Raw genomic sequence first — 27263 nt, 5'->3', positions numbered from 1 at the left:
TTACTTGCAGCACTGTTAAAAGAGATTTAAAATATTAGAAGGTCCGGGTTGTCAGTCAGTCTCTGTACTCCACACGTGTATTCTGTGCGTTACCTTTACGATTTTCCTCCACCTTGAAACAACAGCAAGAAGAGCAGTGAGGCCCACAACCACCAGCCCAGCTATCATGGGCCCCAGTGGGAACTTCAGGGTTTTGTCTGTAAAAATGAAGATTAAAACATTAATAACCAAGCCATAATATCATGCACTGATTTTTATAATCCATTGAACAACTTAATGTGGAGATGTGGCTTGGGTAGCATTGCAGAGTGCTGATCTTGTGGGCTCACCTGTTATTGTGACTTGGAAATGCCTGCTGCTAATTCCATACATAGGAGAGTCCACTGTGCACGTGTACATGCCTCCATGCAAGCTTTTCTTCACTTTGCTGGCTGTCAGCTGACATGTTAAGCCATTATTGATCACAGAGAGGCCATCTGCTAGTAGATCCACCAGGCTTCCATTTAGTGACCATGTCACAGAGGAGACAAGTGGATTGGCCCTTGTGTCACACTCCAAGACAAGGTCATCCTCCTCTTCAACTGTAACTTCCACTGTTTCAGAGATATTTGGGGCAACTGAAAAATGATCAGTGCAAATATTAATGCTTGTGAGATTATTGAAGTAACTTTTTCCAGATAGATGCACATCAACTTGACGCAAGTTACACGTTAACCTAGCAGCTACACTGATTCAAACCGGAATATTCCATGACCAGCCTGCCATCAAAATTTGCACAGGTATGTTGGGCGTGTTTGTATCATTCCATCCCTCCCTCCTCTTAAAATGGAAATTCCCTGTTAAAGTGCTGTTGTCATGCAGGAATGTGACCACAGAACAACTAGCTGCATCCAGAGGGGAGACTGTGTGCAGATAAAATCTTTTCAAAAACCCAGATGTCAGTTTACTATAGAAACCCAAGTCCTCATGATCACTGATAATCCTGGACAAATCAGGGCTAGAATAAAGATGGGATCGTGGTCAGTTCCTTCCAGTCACGCTTCCTGCAAGTCCACTTGAATGGTCCATGCGTAGTTTGGTGTTCTCCATGGTCGAGACTAGTCACTCCACTCCGAGTGGGCACTAGGACTACTAGTATAATATGTTAAATATCTACATATTGTGGTGCTGTACTTTTTCCCTGAGATCAGTGAAAAATATATGAACTAACAGGTAATGAGCCCTACTTTGGTTGGTCCTTTAGTTTAAAACCTGTTAAATGCCAATGACCCCAGTACTGGGGGCAAGATGGAAAACATCAGGTTTCACGAGATGTGCCGCCACATTTGTTTTTTAAATATAAACATCTGTGGCATCCACAGAAAAATCAGAATGTTTTGTGAGCTAAAGGCATGAAAAACATTTTCTACGATCACCAAACACAGCTAAAACAACATATAATTAAAGAGCAAGTAGACATGTAGCAAAACTGCATGTTTCATCACGCTCCAACCAAAGTTCTCTGAACCAGCAGCAAAACAAGACCAAAATTATGCATCCCACTTGAAAAACACGATGAATTTTGTCCTACCTTTGCTTTCTTTCTTTCAAAACAAATCCACATAAAAATGCATTTCCTGAATACCTCCATCTTTCAATGTGCTTTGTGTTCTGTCTTATTTGCTTATTTACACACAGATAAATTACAGCCTATGGCAGCATATTTTCTTCTATATTCTGTTTTATAGAATATAACCCCTCCCTGTCCAGGATGTGCACATCAGCATCACTGACGGGGTGGCTGCTGGCCTGTAGGTCTAAACAGACTGCAGAGTCCTGGCCTGATGAGGTAGCTTTTCTGTGTTGTGTCATCAGCTTAGAGGTTGTTTGATTTCACTGATGTATAATTTTACAAAAATCCTCCTTGTACTTAAACACGTAGATTAGATTACTCTGTTTGTACCGGAGGACCCGATCCTTGGGGTGGAGCAATTTTCTGACGTAGCATGTTTTTTGGTTTGAAAGCCACAAAACATGGCTTTCAAACCATGTTTAGAGAAAATGTGTCTCAGGATCACCAAAAGTTTTCGTTTCGTTTCGTTTAGGCATGGGTTGTAATTCTCTCCTCAAGTATTCTTTAGGTGGCTTCCCGGCTGGTCAAATGTCCAACTGGGAATGCCACATTTACCCAGGGCCGTTTTGATATGATGTTCTTCTGCTTCCCTACCCGGCATGTTTGCGAGGATGTCGTTCACTCTGTGTTGTAGTGTCCTGATGACAACCTGTTTATGCTCCAGAGTATGATGACAATCCAACCTTGAATACTGATACATATTAAAGACAGTGGTGCAACGGATCCAAAATCTCACGATCACGGTTTTAAGTCACGGATCGGATCAATTTTCGGATCATCAAAAAAAGACAAAAAGACAAAACTTTAACTTGCCATTTACTTATTTAAGTATTTTTTGGCTATTAAAAAACATTCAACTCAAGACTCATTCCACGCAATTATATAAAAACAAATTAAGGTGCAATATAGGGCAGTACAGGGCTTTGTATCTACCACTCCGCTGTGATATAATGAGCAGTCACGGTCACGAAGCTTTCCGTTGCCCTGGAGGTCCACCCAACAGAAGATGCCTGGAACAGTTCAGGCATAACTTTAGACTTTTCCTGCTCATACATGCTTGGAACGATCTTGTTACTGAAGTGGACTTGCAACGAGATATCATAGCGTGGCTCAAGCACGTTCATCATAGTTTAAACCCCTTGTTTTGCACAACGGAATACGGCCTCACGTCTGCAGCTAAACACCCCAATAGCTTTTGTAATAGCTTTAGCCCGGTCGGATTGGGCAGCAAATGGCTGCTTAAACGCCGCAAACTCCTCTGCTCCTCCACTTGGACCGCTAGCGCTGGCCATAACTATGGCTTGACAGACTGACCACGCGCACCATACACATACTTTTTTTCTTCTTTTTCGAATCTTCGGAGTGTGTGCCGAACCGTGGAGTGGGATCGGTTCGGATTACGGATCAACAGTGATCCGTTGCACCACTATTTAAAGATCATAAAACTGAACTCACGCCCCGTTGTCAGTCAGTGTGATAGTTTTGGTCATTATGCAGTTATATTGTTTCTGATTCCTAAGTTGGCTAAATATGCAATTGATCTAAAAGTGATTTAGTATTGGCTGGGAGTATTAATATAATAATGCAATAAACAGATCTTTAAAGAATTCTTTAAAGGGACTTACATGTGACATTCAGGGTGACAGAGACTTGATCTGTGGAATTGCCTTTTTGGTGGCAAGTGAACTTGGCACCATTATCTTCATAGGTCGGTGTGACACACAGACTGCTGCGATTCTTGTTGTTCCCTTCCTTCAGAAGAACCGCTGCATCATTCCTGAGCCAGACCAGCTCTTCATCAGCCTGAGTAACACCAAACGTACAAACCAGCGATACGGGTTCGTTGAGCTTTACCTGTATAACACCCTCATCGTTGAATGCAGGTTTAGACTGGATATTAATGGCTTTAGGATGGGGAAGAAAAGAAAGTTGAGTAAGATCGGGGGAGTAAATCTTGACAATATAAATAGAGACAAGAAAACTGATTGAGATACGTTCCCTGTGACCAGGTCTTTCTAAAACAACAAACTTACCTAAAATGTGCACTGCATAGAGGACGAGGAAATGGAAAACTGCGGCTCTGAGGATAAACTTCATTTTGCTTTGCCTTCAATGAACCTGGAGGAAAGGAAGAGATCATTAGAAAAAGCACTAGTATGCAATTCATTTACAATTTTAAGCTAAAGCATTACGAGTTTTTTCAGATGTGGCATACCACCAGACCCCACATTCTGTTGTGTTCTTCATCGAGAGGTAGTAAGATCGCTAACCATTTACTTAACAGGTCAACCAACAAACCAAAAATACGTTAAATATTAGTCTCTCACAATTTTAGCCTCAGATTAAATTTACATTCCAGACGTCAGACGACCAAAGTGCAAACATTTTCTCCTCTGCTCTTCTAAAAAAAAAGAAAGCCATCAAAAAACATTCAACTTATTTATCCTTCTGTAACCTTAAAAAATAACTGCCTGATCTGAATGACCTGAAAATGTCTGTGTTACACGGGTTTTAAGCAGAGGAGCTGCTGTGTTAAACTGTTGACTGGCTGTTCATTAACAAACCTGGTTTAAAAATCAGTTAGCATATAAATATTGCAAAATCCATCTACAGAAAAAAGGGGATTTTTCTGATTTTGTTTGAATCAGATTATTTCCAACTCTGGCAACCAGAACTTTATGACTCAGAAAAGAAACACATTTGTTTCAAAATACTTTTTTTCAGCATTTGTTAGATATTAAGGACAGCATTAAAAGCCCTAAAAAAACTCCCTGGATTTAAAAGTTTAAAAGTTTTAGGAATTATACTATAAATATATCTAGAAATGTTTCGCATTCTGAGATGAATTACACGAATTTACCTGACGACGCTCGGGTCTTGTCTGTGTTATATGAGGGTATGAATGACTGTTTTAATCTGGATCAGCTCCTAGTCTGTACTTCGCAGGTCCCTTTTTATAACTACCGTCTTGTTCAAAATGCCTTTCTTATAATAGTATTTACCTTCACGTCAACACCCTTTAAATCCTCCCACCCATGACTTTTTTCCATCTTTTATTGTGGACACTTTTAACACAAGGAAAACTTTTATTGGCTGTAGCCATTACAATGGCACTAAAAGTAAACTGGGTGTGTGTGCCGAGTTAAAAAACACCCTTTTTATAGTTTTTTTTATTTTAAATAGCCGCTTTTAAATGCCGTTATGACATCACAAACCCTTAAAAATCAATGGTTGGAGGGATTAAAAAATAAATTAAAATTCTTTAAAATCAGTGTAATTCTACACATTTATTTATGAAGGAAGTTACAATGGAAGCCCATTAATTAGTTCCAATACTATAAAATTATACACAATATATAAATTACTTATACATTAAATTTGTGTGTGTCCTTAAAAATGAGCGGAATGCATTGTTATTTTGCTGTGGAAAAAGGGATAGATGTAACTATAGTGGTTGTGGATTTACTTCCTTGTCAATTTTCCTGCCTTTCCTGTTAATGTCCGATGAGTGACAGTAAACACAGATCAGTGCAACTGAAGTTTGTGTCTATATAAAAACATGTAAGAAATTATTAAAAAAACCCAAAACCTAACAAATGTTAATGAGACATGTGAGATTTGAATTATAACAGAAATTTCAAAGACATGGGTTTACTGCTCTGTAACAAGCTAATAATTCAGGGTTGCCACAAGTTTTTTTTTTTAAATTAGCATTTCTGAACCAACTGCTGGACCGACAACAACAAAAATGTGCTAATTTAATGACCATTTGTGAGGAATGCAAATAATGCTACTATCCTTACTGATAGCTTGAGAAATATGCTTAGCTAAACTTTGCTTCAAAATTTTCCACTGTTTGCTGAGGCATCAATTCTGATGCTTCAGCAATTTAATTTGTTAAGTCACAGTGCTGTGCATGCAATGTTTGACTCCAGGTGGAGTAGACGTCTAAAACTAGCTTTAAAGCAAGACCTGCAGCGGACACACTACGCCTAGTTATTACTTTACATCAGAATTAAATCAGAACTCAAATTTAAAGCAGGAAAAAGGCCAGCTTCCTCTCCCTTTTATTCTTGCGACTTAGCACATATGCTAAAGTGCAAGTTGTAATAATAACCATCGCCTTCACGCTTGGACCTTCTTCATTCATATATTTCACCACTGCCAACGCTGTACTTTTTAATCTATGACAGATTTCTGAGCTCGCTCTTTAAGAAAGCCTTATGTGTTCACACAAAGATCAAAGGTTAGCTGCAATTGCAACACGAACAGAGGTGTAAAAAGACGCTCTTTATGATGCTGTTGCACAATTGACTGGATAGCACACTATGGACAGGAAACTCTTTCTATCCATGTGCAATCAAACACACACACACACACACACACACACACACACACACACACACACACACACACACACACACACACACACACACACACACTTTTCAGCTCTACTGTATAAACTAATTCTTTAACTTCTGACTGAGCTCGTGGCCAGGTTAAAATCAGTTTGATCATGTGGACATGATACGTATTAGGTGTTCATTTTCACACTGTGCCTTTTTGGAGTTTCAGTGATTAAATCACTATCATTCGTCAGGCAATTCATTGACATATAAATGTAAGTTTATAGGATTTAAAGGTCCCCATGTGTTGTGAGAGGTGGTCTCTTCTCAATAGTCAGTCGACTATAAAGACTAAAGTCAAGTTATCTGTAAATGCTTGTGAGTAAATGATCAGGTTTTTGTGCTCATGTGACTTTGTTGATTTATGTGACATGAGGAAGGACGACCCCAAAAATCATTTGTCAAAGTCCATTCAGAGGGAGCTACAATCAATGGCTAATACCGACACACACACACACACACACACACACACACACCTACACACACACACACACACACACACACACACACAGCATGACTGCCCTGCACCAATTAGTCAAAGCCTGCAGATCAGATGCCATCAAAATTCCTTGTATACACTGAAAAACAAGGCATTCCTCATCAGATTACCACTGAGCCCTGCAAGACCACTCAAACGCACAAGTAAACCCACACGACAAAATATGCCATGTAACATATTCACAAAGCACGCACTCGTACACTGCACACAGAGCAAATACTCAAACACGTTGCATTCCCTCCCCCAACTTCAAGACACGTTTGTCAGCCCTGTTTTGATCCTTGTATCAGAAAGGTCTTCTGTTCTTTTCCAATCCCTTCTCCAGCCGTCACCTCTCATGTTTATTTTCTCTATTTTGTTTAATCTGTTGTTTCCACTACCACCCTCCCCCCCCACACACCCCAAAACCACATAATTTAATCAATAACTTCTAAGAAGTGCATGTGTCGCACTTCTAAACCCAGATAGGCCAATTGCCCCTCTTACCCTTGCACTCTCTTACCCCATTCCCTCCCTGCCACTCTTGCTCCCTCCCACCAGTGCTTTCTAACTTTTCTCCCTCCTCTCTCCCGTCGGTATTCTCTTTCTGTGTTTGAATGGAGAAGCTGGCTTCACTGGAACCAGCACACCCCTTGCCCGGTGCAGGGCCCGTTGCTGAGGTTTCTGTTGCTAAGACGCCAGGGGCTGTGGAAGACGAGGGTGCATCATGGGTGAGATCCAAACTCTTTGAGTGTGGGTGCATGAAACGCTTGCTACCACAGGCTTACAGAGAGGAACTCTACCAAGTGTTACGACTCACAGGCCCACTGGTGAGTAGCGGACTTCTTCTTTTTCTTCTTTTCCTTTTTAGTTGGGGGATCCTATGATTATAGTACGTACAGTCAGCGCACTCCTGCACTGCAGAATTGCTGTTTTTGGTACAGGTTTACATAATGCAGTGGAACTAGTCACTATATCTCAAATATAAACTGAATATACTGCATGCCTAAAAAAGTGAAGAAAAAATGTTGTCTATACTGACTGAATATTAATGCAATCAAGTCTGTGCCTTGTGATTTCACAACACTGCTTTGCCAAGTACTGATAAGTCCCCTGGACACAGTTATAGGCTATAAATCGCTGTGGTTTCACCGTACCAGCAAATGATTAAAGTCCTTCCTTCTGCTTGTTTCTACAGCTGCTGTCGCGGATTCTGAACTTCCTCCTGTCATTTGTTATCACCATATTCTGTGGTCACATTAGCAATGCAGCACTGGCTGGATATGCACTGGCCTCAGCGGTACGTACTGTACTCCTTTGTCCTTTGTTCCTTGTACTCAGAACAGTTTATTTTAGCACCACTGCTTTGTCTACTTATAGTGGGTTGTAATGGTAGCACAATAAGACCAATTTCTCTCTATATTGTTTGTCTTTTTGCATACTGGAGGTGATGCTGGTTTGCCTGAATGTACTGGTATGTGTATAATACAGTGCAGGTCTACATCTCAGCTGAGTGACGTAGCCAAGCAGCAACCTCTGTGGATGAGTAGCCACTATGGATGGTTCCAAAAGCAATTAAATTCACCAAAATTAACCATATTAAAATAAAGCATGGTCGAAAAAAACAAAAACAAAACTTTATAGCTTATGCATCTTTTCGGAACAACTATAGAGGAACTTTATTATAACTTTATTATAACTAAGCAGAGGTTCAACTGCTATTTTGTTCACTGAGTGCAACAGAGGAGACAAATCCACGTGGTGAAACAAAGAGCAGAGGACAGCAGCAAAATAGCTAATAACTCTTATTACTATAGTGGTTTCTATAGTTAATTATATGAGAAATGAGAAAGTAAAAAGAAAATCAGAACTGGCGGCTGCCAAGGCTTTCCCCTCAGCCTCCTAGTAGATGTGACAAGTGGTCTAAATGGTATAAATTTGAAAATCCTAGGAAAGGACCTATAACCTTGAGGTCAAGGTCACAATGATTCAAACTAGGCCAAGATTTTTAGTAGATACACCTATGGTATGAATTTGAAACTCCTGCTTCACCTCATTCTCGAGTTATTGCATTTACAAACTTGGGTGTTGACGCTGCCTGCCCACCTGCCCAGCGAGTGGATAAAAATACCCCATCAGCCTTTTACAGCTGAGGGGTAAAAAAATACTGAGTTACTGGGTTTAGCCTATCAAGCAACATTTCTAGCCTGTTCCTACTTACACAAGGCATGAAGGGTCGCTGAATGGTTCCTGTGAAGCAAAACTGTAATTTGTGATAGGCTTTAATTTTACTTATTCATAATGTTAATGCAAAGCCAGCAATGTTTTCCTTTGTTCTACCAATCAGTGCATGGCTTCAGTATCTCTTTTCTATGTTGTATTAATTTCATTAGGCCATCATAGTTCAGGATTTGTTGTCTCAAACTCCAACATAATCTGCTAGTCACCACTTTTTCACTTGCATGAATAAACTATCAGGTAATTGGAAATAGCAAAGAAAATTGGACTTGGTGCATCTTTAAATCATATGCTTTGGCCTTCACAGTCACCAGATTTTAGCCCTGAGGAACTATGAGAGATTTTGGACTGATTTCTTTAAAAACACCAAAGAAGGTAATATCTTCTAAAAAAGGTGTTCCATCACTCCTGTAGAGGTGCAGAGTACTTTCATGTTTCTGCCTTTCTGACTGTACTTGAGGCCAAACACTTCACTTTAAGTTTTTTGGGGTTCACTTTAACATATCACCCATTTTGTAATTTATGTTGGGTTGTTTTGGCTCTCATGTGCACAACCTTTCTGACTGTAATTGAAACCTTTTCAGTTGACAAGGGACTAGTCGGATATCCAGAGTTTCTGAATGTGGCTTATTGCGCATTTAAAACACAACTGAACGAAATATTTAGAAAATTCAAACTTCTACTAAGCACTGGTTAATATCAACTAATGAATCGTGCACATTCTCTTAGGTGGGGCTGTCACCTGTACTCTAACTAAAAAACAACGTTAAGGAAACAAGCACAAAATCATACTAGTTCATTATCAAAAACTAAATTGCATGCGTTTATGAATTTTAAGAATTTTAAGAACATAAAAGTCATACTGTAAAATATTAGATCTTATAACAAAAAATTATGTTTTACAGCCGACTAACTGCACTATAAAAACAAAACCCCAGTAGGTCATGTCACTGTCCGAGGTGCTGAAGCGACAAGGAGATAGGTAGAGAGTAACCGGCCAAGAAAAATATCTACTTACTCACCTGTCCTCGCAGAGGAAGGACTTTGCCTTGTCCTTCATTGTAGCTCCAGCTCTCGTGTAACAGAGGATGCCTTTATCAAGTGGACAGGTGACAGGTGTTTCCTTTCTAGTTTTCCGTGCAGGAACAAGTTGTTATCTGGTCCAAAGCAGAAGCAAAACTCAATCATCCACCTCAGTGATAGTGCTGTCCTTTCAGCTCAAATGCTGAAGCTTGTTGAACTTGCTTTGATTAATTAATGAATACTGTGTTGCATTCTCAGGGATGTCAAACTCATTTTACATCTTGGGCCAAATACAGCACACTTTGATTTTAGGTGGGCCAAACCAGTGACGCTACACTTTCTTAAACTAGACATTTAATCCCTGAGACATCTTAATTTAAGAAAAGGAAGAGCAATTTCAACAGTACATGTCAGTTTTCCTACATAACAGAGAAATGCTGGTGTAGTAAATGAAAGCACGAATTTTTGGATTTAAATGGAAAAAAATGAATGTGTAAAGTTAGAGAGAGAGTTCAGGCAGCTTATTGCCCAGGCTGTCCTATAATTACAAAGTTTATAGAAAATATTTAATGTAGAACCACTGTAAAAACTACAGAGGTTACTGTTAACTATTAAAAAACAGGATCTTTTCTGTCATTTATTTGCTTATCTTCTACTCAATTACTTTGGTGTAGTATGAATGGCAGTAGAGGAGGTCTTTCTCAGTAAGACATTTTTAAAGATTATGTAAAGATAGTTAAAAGTACAAAATGTATACCCTCTAGCTGTCCAGTGGGCCGGATTGGAGCCTTTAATTATGTTTGAAACTTGTGGTTTAGTGTTTAAAAGTGAATGAACTGTAGTTGCTCCATCATATCTTTGATTAAGCCAGCACTTTTTTGTTGACACTGTGTGTCTGTGGTGTTAGCCACTTGCTCTGAAATGGACCTAATACGCCAAGAATGTAGTAGTTAATGCTAAGTGTTCTGCTAGCATTATATCTAACTTGGTAGAAGTTTACACTACCTGCATAGTGTCCACCTCCTTCTGCACGGCATGCCTGCTCCTGGCCTGCTATCCCTGTCCTCCACTCGGTTATACTGTGATTTGCTGATTTCAACTTGATCCATCCTTGAAACATTTCAGTCGGAGCTCCTGTTATAAATGACTTCCAGACTTCAGACTGGGTGTGCAACGCCTGCAGTCTGCCTGACCGGTATGACAAGAGGCAAGTCCAGTTTAGCTTAATGCTCGAAAGTTTCCATCTAAAAATGTCCGAACTTTTCCTTTACCTTTGCCTGTGAGTGCGGTCCAGTCTCAGGATATGGTTTTGGTTGAGTTTCAGTTCAAAAGGAACTTTTAAAACTTTAATTTTATACAAACTCTATCCCCTCTGCTAACCTGCTAACTTCCCGCTACTGGTGTGAGGTTAGGCTAGCTCCATAGTCTTACTGCAGTGGGGCTTGATTGGTTATGAAGCAGTTTAACCATTTTTTCTTTTCTTTTGTTTGTTAACATTAATCTAAAAAGTAAACAAGCAAAAAAAAAACAAAAAAAACTGGTTGAATGATCTTTCGCTGCTTGCTTGCTAGATTTTAGATGTTAGCCTTAGAACTGTTAAGAAAGACCTGAAAGGAGCATTTCACTGACTATCAGACAGATCAGAGATCAGCTAAGCACAGTGTTGCCAACTCCTCAGTAAGGAAAACCGCTAAAAGTCTCTAGAAGTCGCTAAATGACGTCATCACCTAATTTGCATAATTGGTCATGCTAATATAATTGTAACCTATGTTGTTGGAGAGAGAAATAACATCGTGGAAGAGACATAAAGTGAGTAAAAAACGTCCTAAATGCATTTAGAGTTTATTTAGAACTACAAATGAAATTTCTTTTAGCAATTATTGTTTTAATGTCACAATTCCAACCCTGCTCCTTTACCCGGGCTTGGACCGGCAAAAGTGACCCGAAATAGGCACTCTGGTGGAGTTACTTTGTGTGTGTGTATTTATAAGTAGTTTTAAACCTTGTGATCCACAAAACAGCATAAGAGTAAAAGAGTAAAAGAAGAACTGACTGCCTTACAGCACCCGCTGCTTGTTGAGAGTAAAAGCGATATGCGCTTTCACGTTTTTTTTAGCGACTTTTTTTTTTTTTAGAAAAAAAGTCACTAGGGGGTCTGAAAACTCACTAAATATAGCGACAAAGTGCTAAGTTGGCAACACTGAGCACTACTACAGTGCACTGTGTGTGTTGTTTTTTGTCCCTCGACACCAGCGAAATACAACTCAAAATATCAAAGTGGAACAATTAGCAGGGGAACTGCAAAACTCAGTAAAATCATCAGAGCAGTGGGAATTAATATATTGTGTTTTCTGTTAAAGAGATTAAGCTTCCTTTCCTTGCCAGTCAGTTAATAATAATTTGTGGAATTGCTACAAAGAAAAATCAAACTATATTTTATTTTATAAAAAAAAAATCAAGATTATTATTATTGTTTAACTGAAGTACAAACAGGCTGTAGTTACTAGGATCTGCTCCTTTTAGGGGTTGTCTGAGCAAATCATCTGCCTCTATATCACCCCATCACTAGCATCCTCTTCTGCACACCAACCCTCTGCATGGCCTCCTTCATTGCATCCATGAATCTTATCTGTGATATTTCTCTTTTCCTCATGCTTTGTCCAATAGAGTCAATTTTCCTGCTCTGCAAATGTGCAAAACATTAGCCTCGCCTCTCTAACTATGTCTCCAAACTACTCAGTCTGAACTCTCCCTCTGATAGATTCATTTCTAATCTTGTCCTGGCCACTCCCTGTGAAAATCATAGCATGTTCTTTTTTTTCTGTTGGTATCCCTTTTATTTTTGGTAACTAAGTACTCTGCTGGATCTTTTATGTTTGGATTACTGAACAAATTCAAAGATTTTTCATTCTCCAGGGACTCCTTGATTAGCACGATTTTAGGACACCTCGTTCCTCCTTCTGATTTATTCAAAAAAATTTGGAATGAAACAGAACTTTATCTATCAAAGCTTTAACGACCTTTGGCTTCATCTGTAAATCACTCCACTGACACGAGGTTACTCATTGTTGTTTCTGGCCTGTAACTTGAAATTAGGGTCACTGGGGTGGAATGTGTCAGAGATGAAAACAGCTCCCATTTTCTCTATGTATGGCAGAAAATCAACAAACATTTTTGCTTTTTCATTTGATCAGTCAGAAAGGTTTTAAGCTCTGGGCGTATACTCCTGAAACAGTCCAGTGTTCTGTGTTTGCTGAATCACCCCACATCTTTGTGAGGAGCAAATCAAGTTGCACTAACCTTTGTGATGGATTTTTATTGTTTTCAAGTTGTGAGTCTGTCTCTCTCCCTTTCTGTGTGCGTGTGTGTCATCATTTTAAAATAGTGGGAACGACCTCTCAGGTGCTTTTCAGTACCTTGTCGGGTGTTGTCTGTCTGTGGACCAAGTTTGTCCACTCAGTAGTTTCACAACCATTTAAGACCACTGTATAATGTAAGTAAGATCACAGTGAAGTCTGTGTTTGAAGATGGGTGTTGCCAGGATGGATGGTGTAACTCAATCTCAAGATCTGGTCTCAGTTTATATTTTATGCTGCTTTGCAGCATAAAATATACAAAGGAATGGAGTACATGACACATTTCAGTTTGATGCAACATTAACCCAAGTTTGGCCTTTCATTTTGGTGTGCAAAAATAACTGCCTCTCTTTGACTTGATACGTATTTTGATTGTCAAAGGTTGAAGTGTAATACATTTTTAATTTAAGAATAATTTGAATGTGACAGCAGCCCATGATCTTAAATTAATTTATAATACAACTGCAAGTTGTGGACATAATGAATGTATGAACTGTTTACTAAAGTGTGACTTTTATTCTTCACCTCTCAGACCGTCAACTCGACCACAGTTGCAACAGGCCATGGCCTTGCCTTGGCTTGTGATACACTCATCTCTCAGGTGAGCAAACCACGCTGTGTGTGTGCATTATTGTTGCAGTCCCGATCTACGGGAAGGTTTTAACTTCACTATGAAGGAATCAAATCCTATTACCGTCAGCATGTTTGTGTTTTGCAGACTTTTGGCAGTAAAAACATGAAACGTGTGGGAGTGATTCTCCAAAGGAGTTTACTGATCCTGCTGGCGTTTTGCCTGCCATGTTGGGCTATTATCATGAACTCTTACAGCCTACTGATCCTCATGCACCAAGAGGAAGAGGTGGCGAGGTAAAATCATGGTTTTTAAAGCTGATATAGCATCTTTGAATATATAATTGGAAAAAAAGAAATACAAATCTATATTTTTTAGTTCTGTTGTTGGCATTTTTATCAGCAGTACTAATACTATTCTGTGCTTTATAGATAACTTCAGCTTTGTATGTGTTTTCACTTAATGTGAAGACACTGCTGATGCACTTTCCCACAATGCTTGTATTTACAGGTGCACTTTTCAGCTGAACTTAAATGATTGTCTTTGTGTTTGCTTCACTAAATGAATATCATTTTGTTTGCTTCCCCTTCAGAATTGCCCAGATCTATATGATGGCATTTCTACCAGCTGTTCCAGTGAGTTTAATGAAGTGAAACTGAGACTTAGTCCACTTACCTCCCAACCTTGACTGAGATTATCAGTTATTGTGTACTTGTCAGCTGCAGTGTTGCAACATCTGCATTTAGTAACACATGTGCAGCAGTTTAGTAAGCGCACTAGTATTGACAGCTACTAGTTGTTTAACCCTCATGTTTGAGAATTATTACTGCCAATTTAATTTAGTAAAACACAAACAAACAAACAACTAAATTCATGTTGTCTTTCTTTCTGCTACAGGCTATGTTTCTGCACCAGCTGCAGGTTGCCTACCTGCAAAACCAGGTAGGTTCATGAGATGAAACAAGTATCCTTCTGGTGTGCAGGAATCAGACAACTTCCAGGGGAAACTAAAACAGAAAGGTCATGTTGTTATGTTGTTAAGTGTGGGATCTACCAAGGAGATATCCTCCTCCTCCTCTTACTAAGAAGTACAGCAAGCACTTGAAGAGGTATACCAGAGGAGTAAACTAGAGGTTGCAGACCACAGCAACCTCTCTGAACAGGGGTCAATAACCATCATAGTGCAGACATCCAAGAATGGATCTCCAGTCTGAATAACTGGCAGCACAAATGAACCAGCTGCTAATCACGGAGAGACACCTGTAATGGCTAACTGAAGGCCGGACAGTCCTGATCCCCAAGGATAATAATAATAATAATGGATTGCATTTATAGGGATCAAGGATCCCAAGAAGGGACAGATCCCATCCAACTACCGGCCAATAACCTGCCTCAGTACCGCATGGAAGCTGCTGTCAGCCATCATAGCAACGACAGGGATATGGCTCAATACATGAGCAGGGCACAGAAAGGAATACCAAAAGGGGGTGACACACCAGCTACTGGTGGACAAGAACGTTGCTCAAGACTGCAAGGCCAGGCTGACCAACCTGTGCACTGACTGGATTGGCTACAAGAAGGCCTATGACTCGATGCCTAGAACTGTTCAACATCAACAGGACCCTAAGAGCCTTCTTCAGGAACTAAATGGGGATGTCGCGTACAACACTAGAGGCCAACTTCAGCCTACTGAAGTTCAAATTCAAGCCCATAGCACCAAGCCACCATCAAGTGTGGGATCTACCAAGGAGATGCTCTGTCTCCACTGAACCCCTTCAGTGAGAGCTTTAACAAGACTGGCTATGGATACCAACTACAGAATAGGGCAATTGACAACCACTTCCTCTACGTGGATGACATCAAGCTGTATGCCAGGGGTGAACGAGACATTGATTCACTTATCCACACCACCAGAACTTTATTTATTGCATTGTACAGTTGCCTGCACAGTGAAATTAGGTAGCAAAACCACAAAGGTGCAAGAAAGTGACATGTTTCAAAACAACAATATAAAAACACTATATACACAATATACACAATGCATAAGTTAGAAAAAAAAAAGGTAGGATGATTATTGCACATTTGCCAGGATATTGCGCAGGAAATTGTCAATAGCAGCAACAGAATGGCTGTATGGAAGAGGTCTGCTCGCACAGGTATACCCACATCCGCACACACCCACACTCACATGCACACGTACACACACTCAAGGTTACCATAAGTAAACAAAGGGGAAGACTGCAGGAGTGGTGTCCGTGTTCTGGTGGATTGAGAGGTCTGACAGCCCACGAAAGGAAGCCGATCTTTAGTCTGTTGGTTTTGCATCTGATGGATCTGAACCTTTCTCCAGAGGGCATGATGTTAAATAGGTGGTGGTTAGGATGGAAGTGGTCTTTTAAAATCGCCCAGGCTCTGGAGGGACATCTAGAGCTGGCAATGGAGTCCAGGGGGGGGAGTGGACAACCGATCACCTTCTCTGCAATTCTGGTGACCCTCTGGAGTCTCTTCTTATCAGCTGTTGTACAACCAGCCTACCACACGGAGATGTGGTAGGCAGCACACTCTTAATTGTGGCTCAGTAGAAGGACACTAGTAGGTCACTCTGCAGCTGGTTCCATCTCAGAACCCTCAAGAAATGGAGGCGCTGCTGGGCTTTCCACCATGATGTACAGCAACAACATCGGAGTGTCATTTGGACTGGAGAAGTGTAATTGGATGGTAACAAAGAGAGGGAAGGTAGTTAGAACTGAGGGGATTGAACTACCAGAAGGGAACACCAGATCTTCCCGAGAAGAACTTGAGAAGATGTGGGTCATGAAAGTTACAGTGGTCCCAGTGGTAGTCAGAGCACTCGGTGCAGGGACCCAAGCTAGGCAAGTGGCTCCAGCAGTTCCCAGTAACAACATCTGAGATTGCTGTCTAGAAGAGTGCAGTCCTAGGAACAGCAAAGATACTGTGCAGGACCCTCCAGCTCCCAGGTCTCTGCTAGAGGACCCGCGCTTGAAAAATAAAGACTGCCCACAGGAGCAAGAGGAGAATAATATATAAGTATTCAGATATTTATATATATATATTTGTATATATATGCCTATATAGAAGACACTGTGCCATGCTGTGCCATTCCAGCTGTTTACCCACAATATCAGCTAATATTAGCACAATATTATATATAGCATCCTAAAGCGCCCTTGTAAGGTTCAGACTTGTGATTTTCTGTGACAGAAATGTAATCATGCACATACTATGCAATTTTTTTGAAATAATTTATTGTCCTCCTTTTGTCTAGTTCAACTGCCAGGTCTATTTTTAGCACCAAATACATCATAAGCAGCTAATGTGCAGTTTCAGTGAGATAATGTCTTATTCTAGTTTCCACCAGTGTGCTACATTTACTTGAATTTGTCTTTGGGAAATTAGTAAAGTAATTCAAGTAAATAAATAATCTTGCTGAAGGAATGGTGGCTCTGCATACTGGATTGCTAATCGTGTCTTTTAAAAAAAATCTTTCAGGGGATCATATTGCCACAGATGTACACAGCGGGAATAGCGAATGTTTTAAATGTGGGCTTCAACTACGTCTTGATCTTCACCCTCAATTTGGGCGTTGTGTAAGTGTGTCACACTGCCTCTTTATGCCTTTTCATTTTTTATGGACTTTTTGATGGCGGAATAACAGATAAAATCTACTAATAAAACTGAAAAAAGCTCTCTGTTCACTACACTGTTGTCCAAAGAGGGGAGTGAGAGGAAAAGAAAATTTGTTTTCTGTAAAATCTTAGTCAGCAGTGCACTGATGTTTATTATTTTTGAAATTTATTTAAGAGAGGGGGCAGCGTAGGGCAAAGGAAGAAGAAAGTTCTCTGACAGGAGTTATTCCAGCTGGACAAACATTTGATTCATCAGGCAGATGACTCAACCAATCAGACCTCTGTCTGGGCCCTGTTTCTCCTATCCTTCACATTTACCAAGCACTCACTCCTACTAATTGTAAAAAGTCTTATGAAACCTAAGTCTTAAGAAACCTAGTGTGCCAAACCACAGTCTTTTTGTTAGTGTTTTGGTCCATGCCTCCTCAGCGTAGTCCTGTGTTTGTTAATGTTGTTTGTTAATGGTCATTCCTCTGGCAACCACAGGTATAAATACGTTTTATCATCTGTGTTTTCAGTGGATCAGCAATCGCTAACAGCCTCGCTCAGATCACCCTCTGCCTGCTGCTGTATGGCTACATCAGAATAAGGAAGCTCCATCAGAAGACATGGGGAGGTGAGTGCTACGCATGAATAACGCAAAGTGAATGATACAGCTTTTCAGTCATTAGTTTTACTGAATTGAGTATTCTCTAAACCTTGCAGGTTGGTCCACTGAATGTCTGCAGGAATGGGGCTCTTACATGAAGCTGGCTATTCCAAGTTTACTTATGGTCTACTTTGAATGGTGGCTCTGGGAGATTGGCAGTTTTCTTGCTGGTGAGTGTTGTTTGCCAGACACATAAACGGCCGATTACACACACTCATTTTACACATATTTTCTCAAGAAGAAAACAAATATCAAGCTATTTTTTTTCCTTTTAACCAAGCAGTTATCACTATGACAGAACATCTCTGCTGTGCACAAGTCACAAAAATACAGTGATCATGTTTCAAAAACCCAGATTCAGGCTTCCAGGGTTTCATATGGAACAAATCTAAAGAAAGAGTACCTAATCTTGCTGGTTTGGGCTAACTTCTTATAACTGGTTTCTAGGAAAAAGATTTATCTATAACTAGCAGCATATTATTAACTATGTGATAACTTGACCTTGATATTACTGTTGGTGCTTCTGGTTGTCTTTGTTCTTCTATTACTCCAATATTACATTATGCAGCATAGATTAGAATTAGGGTGACTGAACAGAGATGACCATGCTCATGCTGGAGGTGAGCAGAGTTGGGGAGGAGTGCATATGCAATACTGATAGATCTACATGTAAAGGAAGCAAAGGGTCCAATAACTTATCTCAAAAATGCACTAAAATGTTGACCAGGGTTGTCTTATCTTTCTGTAAACAAAAATCTATACTCTAATTAGTGGCTTGATAATATTTAAAATCATATTCCACCAATTATACATTATATTGCTATTACAATGTGCTTATTTCCAGTTAGAATCTGTTCAGTATACGTGACAGTGTAAATCATTACAGTCGAAATGCTGTTAAAATATATTTACTACTTTGCAATTCTCCCATCTTCTTTGAGGTTATCTGCCCAGATAATGTCCTGGTTTTCACTTTTTTTTTTTTTTTGCAAAAAAATCATGATGGAAAATGGAAAAGTTTAATTCACAAGATCTTACCTCACTGTAAAATCTTTGTCTCAAAAGTTTGTGTAAAAATGTTGCATTCATGCACAGCAGCAAAACCTTTTATGAATCTCTCTCTAAATTATTTCAGGTTTACTTGGTGAAGTGGATCTTGCTGCTCAGCATGTGCTGAATGAAATAGGAACCATTGCATACATGGTATGGATCAGCCATTTACTTAGTTGAACACAGTCATCTTATTATTTAACAGCAATTCTGCAATTTGGGAAAAATGCCTACTCTGGTCTGGACCTTGTAGATTCCTTTAGGTATCCATGCAGCTGCTTGTGTGCGTGTTGGGAATGCTCTGGGGGCCGGGGACACCACCGGAGCTTTGCTCACCTGCAAAGTGACCCTATTTCTGTCCGGTATTAGGATATTTAAACATTTCTTTGAAAATTCAAACATATGTAATACATGATAAAATAAGGACACATATGGACTTACATGTATTTTCTCTATAGGAACGCTTGCTGTTTGCCAGGGTATTGGTTTTGCAAGCTGTAAGTCAGTTGTTGCCTTCATATTTACCTCTGATGTGTGAGTATCACAGCAACACACACATTCAAGCCTGTAAAATATTATCATAACACTGTTTTAATGCTCTTTTTCTGCTCTCTGCAGCGAAATTGTGGCAACCGTGTCTGAAAACCTTACAGCGCACATTTTTGTACAGTTCTTTGATTCACTTCTGGTATGCCTTTTCACAACAAAAAAATGTTCTCATCTCACTTTACAAAGACTAATTCAGAGAGCTGGTTGTCTGCTTGATCGAATCAAACCCTCAACTTTGTTTCCTTTTATTCTGTGTCCCATTTCAGTGTGTCTGCTCAGGGATCCTCGTAGGATCTGGGATGCAGAAAATTGCTGCCATCTCCAACCTGTTGGGTTACTACTTCATTGGCCTGCCAGTGGGAATAGCTTTGATGTTTTATGCCAATATGAGGATATTAGGTAATACTTTTAATCCATTGTAGGCATGTTTCTACAGACAAGCTATAAGTTAAATGCTGTAGTGGTGCAAAGGTTTGCACTTTTGCCTTACAGCAAGAAGGTTTGGTATTCAAAGCTCTTTTTTTTTTTTTTTAACAATAGTTTGCATGTTCCCTCTTTGCCTGTGAGGGTTTTCGGCTGCCACAGCTTAAAGTCTTTCATGTTAGGTCAAGGGCGTAGGTGTGGATGTGACTGTTAGCCCTGTGTTAGCCAGGGTGTACTCAAGCCTCTTTAACAAAGTCACCTGGGATAAGGTGCAGACTCCTGGTGACTGTAGTTGGATAAGTGATTAAGAAAATAGATGGCTGGACTGATAAGCCAAAATCAAAGGACTCAACGGCATAACATGAAAAGAAGTTTTGAAATAGGCTTCAAAGCCCCAAGACACAGTCTTTACTTCAGGCAAGAGACAGTCGGGTACACACAACGCAGGAAGTCGATCAGAACAGGCAAACCAAGTCTGACAGAGAAGAGCAAGGACAAAAACCAGGATACCAAGTAGGTTCAGATTCACAGATAGACCTTTACGGAGAAGAAAAGGCAGGAATTCTTAATGCAAAGATAATTTGGCACAGAGACAAGGAACACAAAATACACAGTGGAGAATGCACAATTTGACAGAGGTCATATGACATAAGGGTGAGACGAGTAATAAAACAGCTGATAACAATGTCTGATACCAAGATTTATCACCAGTGGCACTTAAGTAGCCACATAAGAGCTTGTAGGCAGCAACACTGGGTTTCTAAATGTAACTCCATTTAACTGGATTTCAATTATTTACGATTAGTTTTGCAATCCGATCATTTTTAATACAAAGATATCCCATTACCCACAATGCACTTCAGCTGCTGTTGATTTAGGATTTAGTTGTATAACCCAGCCTTTAGTATCAGTCTGAGATAAAGACCCAGCTATAGGTCACACTCTTCACCTGAGGTAATTCAACAGCTGTTTTGTAACATTTTCCACAAGAGCCAAAAAACGTTGATGTGTAAAACTGGATGGATATGAATATGATTACCTTTAAAAAAAATATTATTAATTATTTATATTTCTTTTTTTTAATCCAAGCTGATTAAATTAAATTCTCATTCACTTAAAAACAGTTGCACACAACACACAATTAAATATTATACAGTATTGTGCAAATTTCTCATTTCTTAATTTTTGCTTTCAAGGAGTGAAAGACTTGTAATTTTTTAAGTGTTCTTAAACAAATCTGATAAAAATTAATGGAATTATGAACGCAAAAAAAATGCCATCAGATTATGATCCACAGTGCAGTGCTGTCTTGCCAGCAGCTTAATTTTTCAACACGACAATGATCCCAAACACTCTGACAATGCAGTAAAAGGATACCTGGACAGAAAAGTACACAGTGAATCACTATCAGCCCGCAATATTATTAAAGCAGTGTGGGACTCAAGACTTTTGCACAGTACTGTAAATAAATCAGATTATCCTAATGTACATCAAGGATGTGAACTTTTCATCAAATGAATCTGTTTGTGTACACTAACACAAAATTTCCACTTTTTTGTGCAATCTATAGGATTTTTACAATTTTTGCAGGAGACTTTTTTTGACCCCAAAAAGTTGATTCTGTTCATCTGGACGTAGCGTTTTCAGTGGGGAGAAACGTTTCCTCACTCAACCAAGTGACTTGTTCAGTCTCAGCTGACTGCAGGTTTCCCCAACCTTATAAACAGTACCTTTGCATACTGACTGAAACTAGCACCACTGAGTGAACAATGAGCTGTGAGGTCAGTTCCTTGATCCTTAATATGCAAATTGTCATGACCATTAATCAAAGACACTCTTGACAAATCCTTCAATGATGAGGATGTACGTATCCTGGACAGGGAGGAACCCTGGTTTGAGCGCAGAGTCAAGGAGGCCATTTACGTGAAAAGGGAAAGACCATCGCTGAATCAAGGAGGGGGCCTAAGGGTACATCTTTCACCATCTTACAATGCTGTAATTGCAGCCATTCCCCAACTCTCTGTGAATGGTACTCATGGCCATTGATCAATGGTCTTTGATCAATTGGCTTTCATAGTGGTTGTCACAAAAATAAAATAAAATAATACAAGTACCATGGGATTGCAAAGACAGTTGGAAATTCTGTACACAGGCACAGCATCTGAACATGGAAGCACAGTCCAGGTGTGCTGTCTCTACTTTATACGAGCATATGGGCTCATAGTCTACAGCTGTGAATAATCAGAGTCGACTGTCAGCTTGGCTGTGTCTTTAAAGACCATCGGTATAAGCAGTTTGATAGCTTGATAACTAGACTATTTCTTGATGTGTTTGTTTGAATTTGTGTTCCTCCTTTCAGGTTTGTGGCTGGGCCTACTTGTATGCCTTTCCCTCGAGACAGTGTTATTTCTGGTTCTGATCTTTAAAATTAACTGGAAAAAAGTCACTCAGAAGGTAAGACGCTCATATCTTTCTCTAAAAGCATAGATATTATTTCAATCTTCCAAAAAAAAGTATGAATGTAACAGGTGACATTTCTGAGTTAAATCTTTGGAGGTCTGTCAGTAAGTTTTTTTTTATCTGTATATTGTTGCAAAATTTATTTTATTTTTATTCTGAGAAATTTTGCTTTTCTTTGTTTAGCTTTAATTTTTTCTTACTTTCAAAAAAATAGATAAGACATAAAAGACAATATGTACTCTCACACATCCCACATACTAATACATTTAATTATTTTTGTATAACCTTGTCACGGTGGACTGAACGGATTCAAGCGCAGACAGGGAGAAAGGTGCAAAAGGTTTATTTACAACAAACCGGGTGACTATATACAAGTACTGAGGGGAGGGAAGGGGAAGGGCAGCCACAGGGAATGGTGAGGGAAATTCCACACATGCTCCTCTTCTGCCACGCCACACAACACACTCCTCTTCACTCCTCTCCATGCTTGTAATTCACACTCACACTCAGGTAGTCCAGGGACGCGAAAGACGGATGGAACCAGGGAATCTAGGTACGGAGACAGATGAGAGAATCAACACCAGGAAAGACACGCAGGAAACACTGGAGATAATTTTACAGCTGTGCAACGCTAACGATAGTCGTTTAACGTTCCAGCGACAAGAAACACTGAGCCACCATCTTAAACGGTGGCTGGGAGAGGCAGGAATAATGAGACACGGGTGAGCAGTCGCTTGCAGGTGTTTTGGCTCACCCCACAGTGAGCTCCGCCCAGGTGAGCAAGACAGAAGAGAAAGAGAGAGCTAGGGAGAAAAACAACAACAAATACCTGTAGCCTGTTCGAGCCGGCTAGGGAGACAAACCTGCCATATCCCGCTGCTTTAGTGAGCAGAGTAAAGATCTAAATGCCCGGTTGTGCCAAACACATTTGTTTGTCAAGAGTAGCTCTATAAACTCTATATAATCTCCTTGTTTTTGTCAGTTTCTTTTTATTTAATTTCTTTGTTTTTTTATTATTATTATTCATATTATTGTATAACGATGCCAGAGCTGACAGGTAAGTAGTAATGTGTTTGAAAACAGCAGGAAGAAAGCAGAGGACTATATCTGTTTTTAGATTGTGGTTTACTTTTGTGGATTTATACCCAAGAGTTACCAGATTTTTATTTGCTTCTTGAACCTCACTCTGACATGTTTTAGGCTCAGCTGCGAGCAGGGAAGAAGTTATTGGTAGGACCTGGACACCTTCCTGGTACAGGGCTCAATGAAGCGATGCTGCTGGATGGTCCTGTCTGCCCAGACTCAGTAAGTCTTTCAACACAGCGTGTTTTTTGTATCTTGTCAAATCATAATGGAGCCACTCACACATCCATTAACTGCATCTTTGCACTGTGAAGGCCCAGTCAGATGGTGGAGAAGCTCCAAAAACAGATGGTTACAGTCCTGTCAACACCCTGGATCAGGAGATGAAAGCTGCTCATGAGGCAGGCATCATCAATACTAATGCAACACCATCTGAGAGGGACACTGAGCATAACGAAACCACCAAACCTAAAGTGGTGCTTTCTACCAAACAGCTGATTTTCCGTCGGGGAACCACCTTACTGGTTTCGGTTCTTATTTTGATTATAGGTGTTGCTTGTCATATTGCTTTCCCTGTACCAGAGCAGAGTGCACAGAGCAAGGCCAACTTTACTCTGAACTGGGCCAATGACTCCACCCCCATGCCACTGGCTCCTCTGAACTTTACACTACACTTCTGAGATATTTTTAACTTCCAAATATTGACTTGTCATGGCTGCATATAGTAAGTGTTAAATTCCTTCCTAGTTGCACATCTACTCATAAACCAGGGGTCTTATTTTCGAAAACTGGTGCTACCTTGTGTAGAGAGAAAAAAACCCTGTCTCAGTGCTGCACTGCTGAGCAAATCCACAGAAAGCTGGAAGCAATATCAAATGAGAGGGAATCTGGCAGGATTAACAAAGGTCTTGTTACAAAGATCATGTTTTAACCAGCTCAGAGCTGAGATTTCTTAACTGGAGCAACAAGGTAGGTTACAAATCCTCACAGGAAAATCACGTGGGCATCAAGCAACAGATGTTTTCCCACAGATAGCTTTTTGTTTTTCAACCTGTTCTTGACTTGATTTACATGTTGCACTGTGAGATGTATATCACAGCTTACTGACCTCAAATCATTCTCTCATTTTTTTAACTTGAAGATTGACTGTAAATATGTGATGCTAAATTTGACATGTCTGTAAGTGAAATATCATCGTCACATAGTCTTTTACTGTTGCCCTGGCTCTGTTTGTTTTCAGGACAGAAGTGAATAATAAATAATGAGCTATGTGTCACCGGAATACATCACAGCCTCTAGTCTGAACTCTTTTTTTTCTTTACAAACAAAACACGAAGACTCATATACTAATATGCAAAATAACCATAGTTCCTTCTCTTATAGATGCTCTACTAATAACTGCAAAGGTAACTATCATCACATGAAAAACAGTGTGGAAATAAATCCTTTAAATAATAGACTATATTGCCAAAAGTATTTGCTCACCCATTCAAATGATTGAATTCATGTGTTCCAATCACTTTCATGGCCACAGGTGTATAACATCAAGCACCTAGGCATGCAGACTGCTTCTACAAACATTTGTGAAAGAATGGGTCACTCTCAGGAGTTCAATGAATTCCAGCGCGGTACCATTATAGGATGCCACTTGTGCAACATGTCCAGTTGTAAAAATATTCTACAGTCAGCTGTTAGTGATATTATAACAAAGTGTAAATGATTGGGAACAGCAACTCAGTCATGTAAAATCACAGACCCGGGTCAGTGGATACTGAGGTGCAGAGGTCTTTCTGCAGAGTCAATCCAAACTTCCTGTGGCCTTCAGAGTAGCTCAAAAACAGTGTGCAGAAAGCTTAATGGAATGGGTTTCCATGGCCGAGCAGCCGCATCCAAGCCCTACATCACCAAGTGCAATGCAAAACGTCAGATGCAGTTATATAAAGCACACTGCTACTGGACTGGAGTGATGAAATACACTTCTCCGTCTGGCATTTCGATGAGTCTGGGTTTGGCGGTTTGCCAGGAGAACAGTACTTTTTTGACTGCACTGTGTCAAGTGTGAATTTTGGGAGGATTATAGTGTTGGGTTGTTTTTCAAGAGTTGGGCTCTGCCCTTCATTTCCAGAGAGAGGAATTCTAAATGCTTAATCATACCAAGACATATTGCACAATTTAAATGCTCCCAACTTTGTGGGAACAGTTTGGAGATGGCTTGTTCCTGTTCCAACACGACTGCGCACCAGTGCACAAAGCAAGATCCATAAAGATGTGGAGGAGCGAATCTGGTGAGGAGGAACTTGACTGAGCTGCACAGAGTCCCAATGTCAACTCAACAGAACATGTTTAGGATAAATTGGAGTGCAGACTTTGAGCCAGCATGAGTGTCTGATCTCACAAATGTGCCTATGGAAGAATGGTCAGTAAACGCTCCTAAACGTTGTGGAAAACCTTTCCAGAACAATTAAAGTTGTTATATCTGCAAAGGTTGGGCCGACATCATATTAATCCCCATGGATTAAGAATGGATTAAGATGTCACTCAAGTTCATATGCGTATGAAGGCAGTTTAACGAATACTTCGGGCAATATAGTATATGTTACTATAGTATAACTATACTATGTTACTATACTATAGTATCCATGCAGGTAAGACTGAAACAAAGCTCACACCCCAATCAATAACCGCTAATGTCTATTACATATTAAAAAGAAGCTACAATTGTTTCTGGGCCTAACATACCATTCAACCTCTTAGCACACAGATACCGCCTTCATCCACAAGCAGCACCAATGAAGTATTCAAAAGAGTGGCAGTATCGAATAGAGCTTATCTGATATGCACTCTACACAAAATAAGACTAGAAAATTTTGTAATCATGGGGACAAAGGTAATCAGGTTAATTAGTGACAGGACTGGGTATGAAAAGAGAATCCCAGAGAAAAAGACTCTAGAAATAACACAGTGAAAAAAAAAATCATTGTCACTGAGTACGGTCTGTTTGCAAATAAAAGAAAATGAGAAATAAGAAAATAGAATAGTATCAATATCCAGGAGGGTATCGGGGTGAATGAATGCTCATAACTGCAGTACTGTGCAAAAGTCCTGAGACACTCATTTCATTAAATTTTGCTAGGAATATTGGAAACAGGTGCAGAGATTTACTGACATATCCAAACACACATTGAAAGACAGTATATAAAAAACAGAGTTTGTACAAGTCAATTTGGTAATATCTGGTATGACTACCTGTACTCTTCAAGATAGCCTGAACTCTCTTAGCAAAACTTTCTTGTAATTTCTTTAAGTAGTATTCAGGAATACTTCCAGGCTTCTTGAAGGACATTCAAAGTTCTTCTTTGGTTGTTGGCTGCCTTTTATTTCATTCTCTGCCACGATGACACCACACTGCTTCAATAACATTGAGTTTCAGGCTCTGGGGAGGCCAATCCATGACTGTTCCAGTGTGTAGTTCAATGCAGTATGCTTTTACTGCATTGTTACTGTATTTGGGATTACTGTCATACTGAAAAATTAAGCTGCTGCCAATCAGATGCTTTCCAGATTCCTGTATCCTGACTTCTGTTCATACTGACAAGCATTTGAATTTCAAATTTGGATTTATCACTCCATTAAACCTGTTTCTCCTGATTTTCAGTCAAGTTCTTATGAAATTTGGCATACCCGAGGACATGACTTTCAGGTGCTGTTCATCTGCTGT

The 27263-nt window shown here is 39.8% G+C and overlaps 2 protein-coding genes across 2 annotated transcripts; one reads left to right on the top strand and one right to left on the bottom strand.

Moving 5' to 3' along the window:
• On the bottom strand, window positions 1–3721 carry tmigd1 (transmembrane and immunoglobulin domain containing 1). Its single transcript, XM_063484725.1, has 5 exons — window positions 3646–3721; window positions 3238–3516; window positions 330–617; window positions 94–197; window positions 1–12 (listed from the first exon to the last, which is right to left on the bottom strand). The coding sequence occupies exons 1-5, from the start codon at window positions 3707–3709 to the stop codon at window positions 1–3; spliced, it is 747 nt and encodes a 248-aa protein (XP_063340795.1). The 5' UTR covers window positions 3710–3721.
• A 3388-nt stretch (window positions 3722–7109) lies between these two features.
• slc47a1 (solute carrier family 47 member 1) lies at window positions 7110–24820 on the top strand. The gene is made up of 17 exons (XM_063485925.1): window positions 7110–7326; window positions 7695–7796; window positions 13646–13714; window positions 13832–13980; window positions 14277–14319; window positions 14582–14626; window positions 17195–17292; window positions 17850–17947; window positions 18037–18150; window positions 19116–19183; window positions 19284–19392; window positions 19489–19564; window positions 19649–19718; window positions 19846–19978; window positions 22362–22456; window positions 23663–23767; window positions 23860–24820. Exons 1-17 carry the CDS (start codon window positions 7114–7116, stop codon window positions 24223–24225), a joined length of 1953 nt encoding a protein of 650 aa, XP_063341995.1. The 5' UTR covers window positions 7110–7113; the 3' UTR covers window positions 24226–24820.
• The last annotated feature ends 2443 nt before the right edge of the window (window positions 24821–27263 follow it).

This window comes from Pelmatolapia mariae, linkage group LG10_11 (genome assembly GCF_036321145.2).
Source record: "Pelmatolapia mariae isolate MD_Pm_ZW linkage group LG10_11, Pm_UMD_F_2, whole genome shotgun sequence".
Taxonomy (NCBI): Eukaryota; Metazoa; Chordata; class Actinopteri; order Cichliformes; family Cichlidae; genus Pelmatolapia; species Pelmatolapia mariae.
Note: the sequence above shows the minus strand (reverse complement) of the source record. Positions and strands in the feature narration are given on the sequence as shown.

Coding starts and splice junctions, on each gene's coding strand:
- tmigd1 (XM_063484725.1), bottom strand. CDS start 3,709: ATGAAGTTTATCCTCAGAGCCGCAGTTTTCCATTTCCTCGTCCTCTAT. Junction 618..3,237: donor TGTCACCCTGAATGTCACAT/GTAAGTCCCTTT, acceptor ATCATTTTTCAG/TTGCCCCAAATATCTCTGAA. Junction 198..329: donor TTTCCAAGTCACAATAACAG/GTGAGCCCACAA, acceptor TCATTTTTACAG/ACAAAACCCTGAAGTTCCCA.
- slc47a1 (XM_063485925.1), top strand. CDS start 7,114: ATGGAGAAGCTGGCTTCACTGGAACCAGCACACCCCTTGCCCGGTGCA. Junction 13,981..14,276: donor CAAGAGGAAGAGGTGGCGAG/GTAAAATCATGG, acceptor CTTCCCCTTCAG/AATTGCCCAGATCTATATGA. Junction 19,979..22,361: donor TGCCAATATGAGGATATTAG/GTAATACTTTTA, acceptor TCCTCCTTTCAG/GTTTGTGGCTGGGCCTACTT.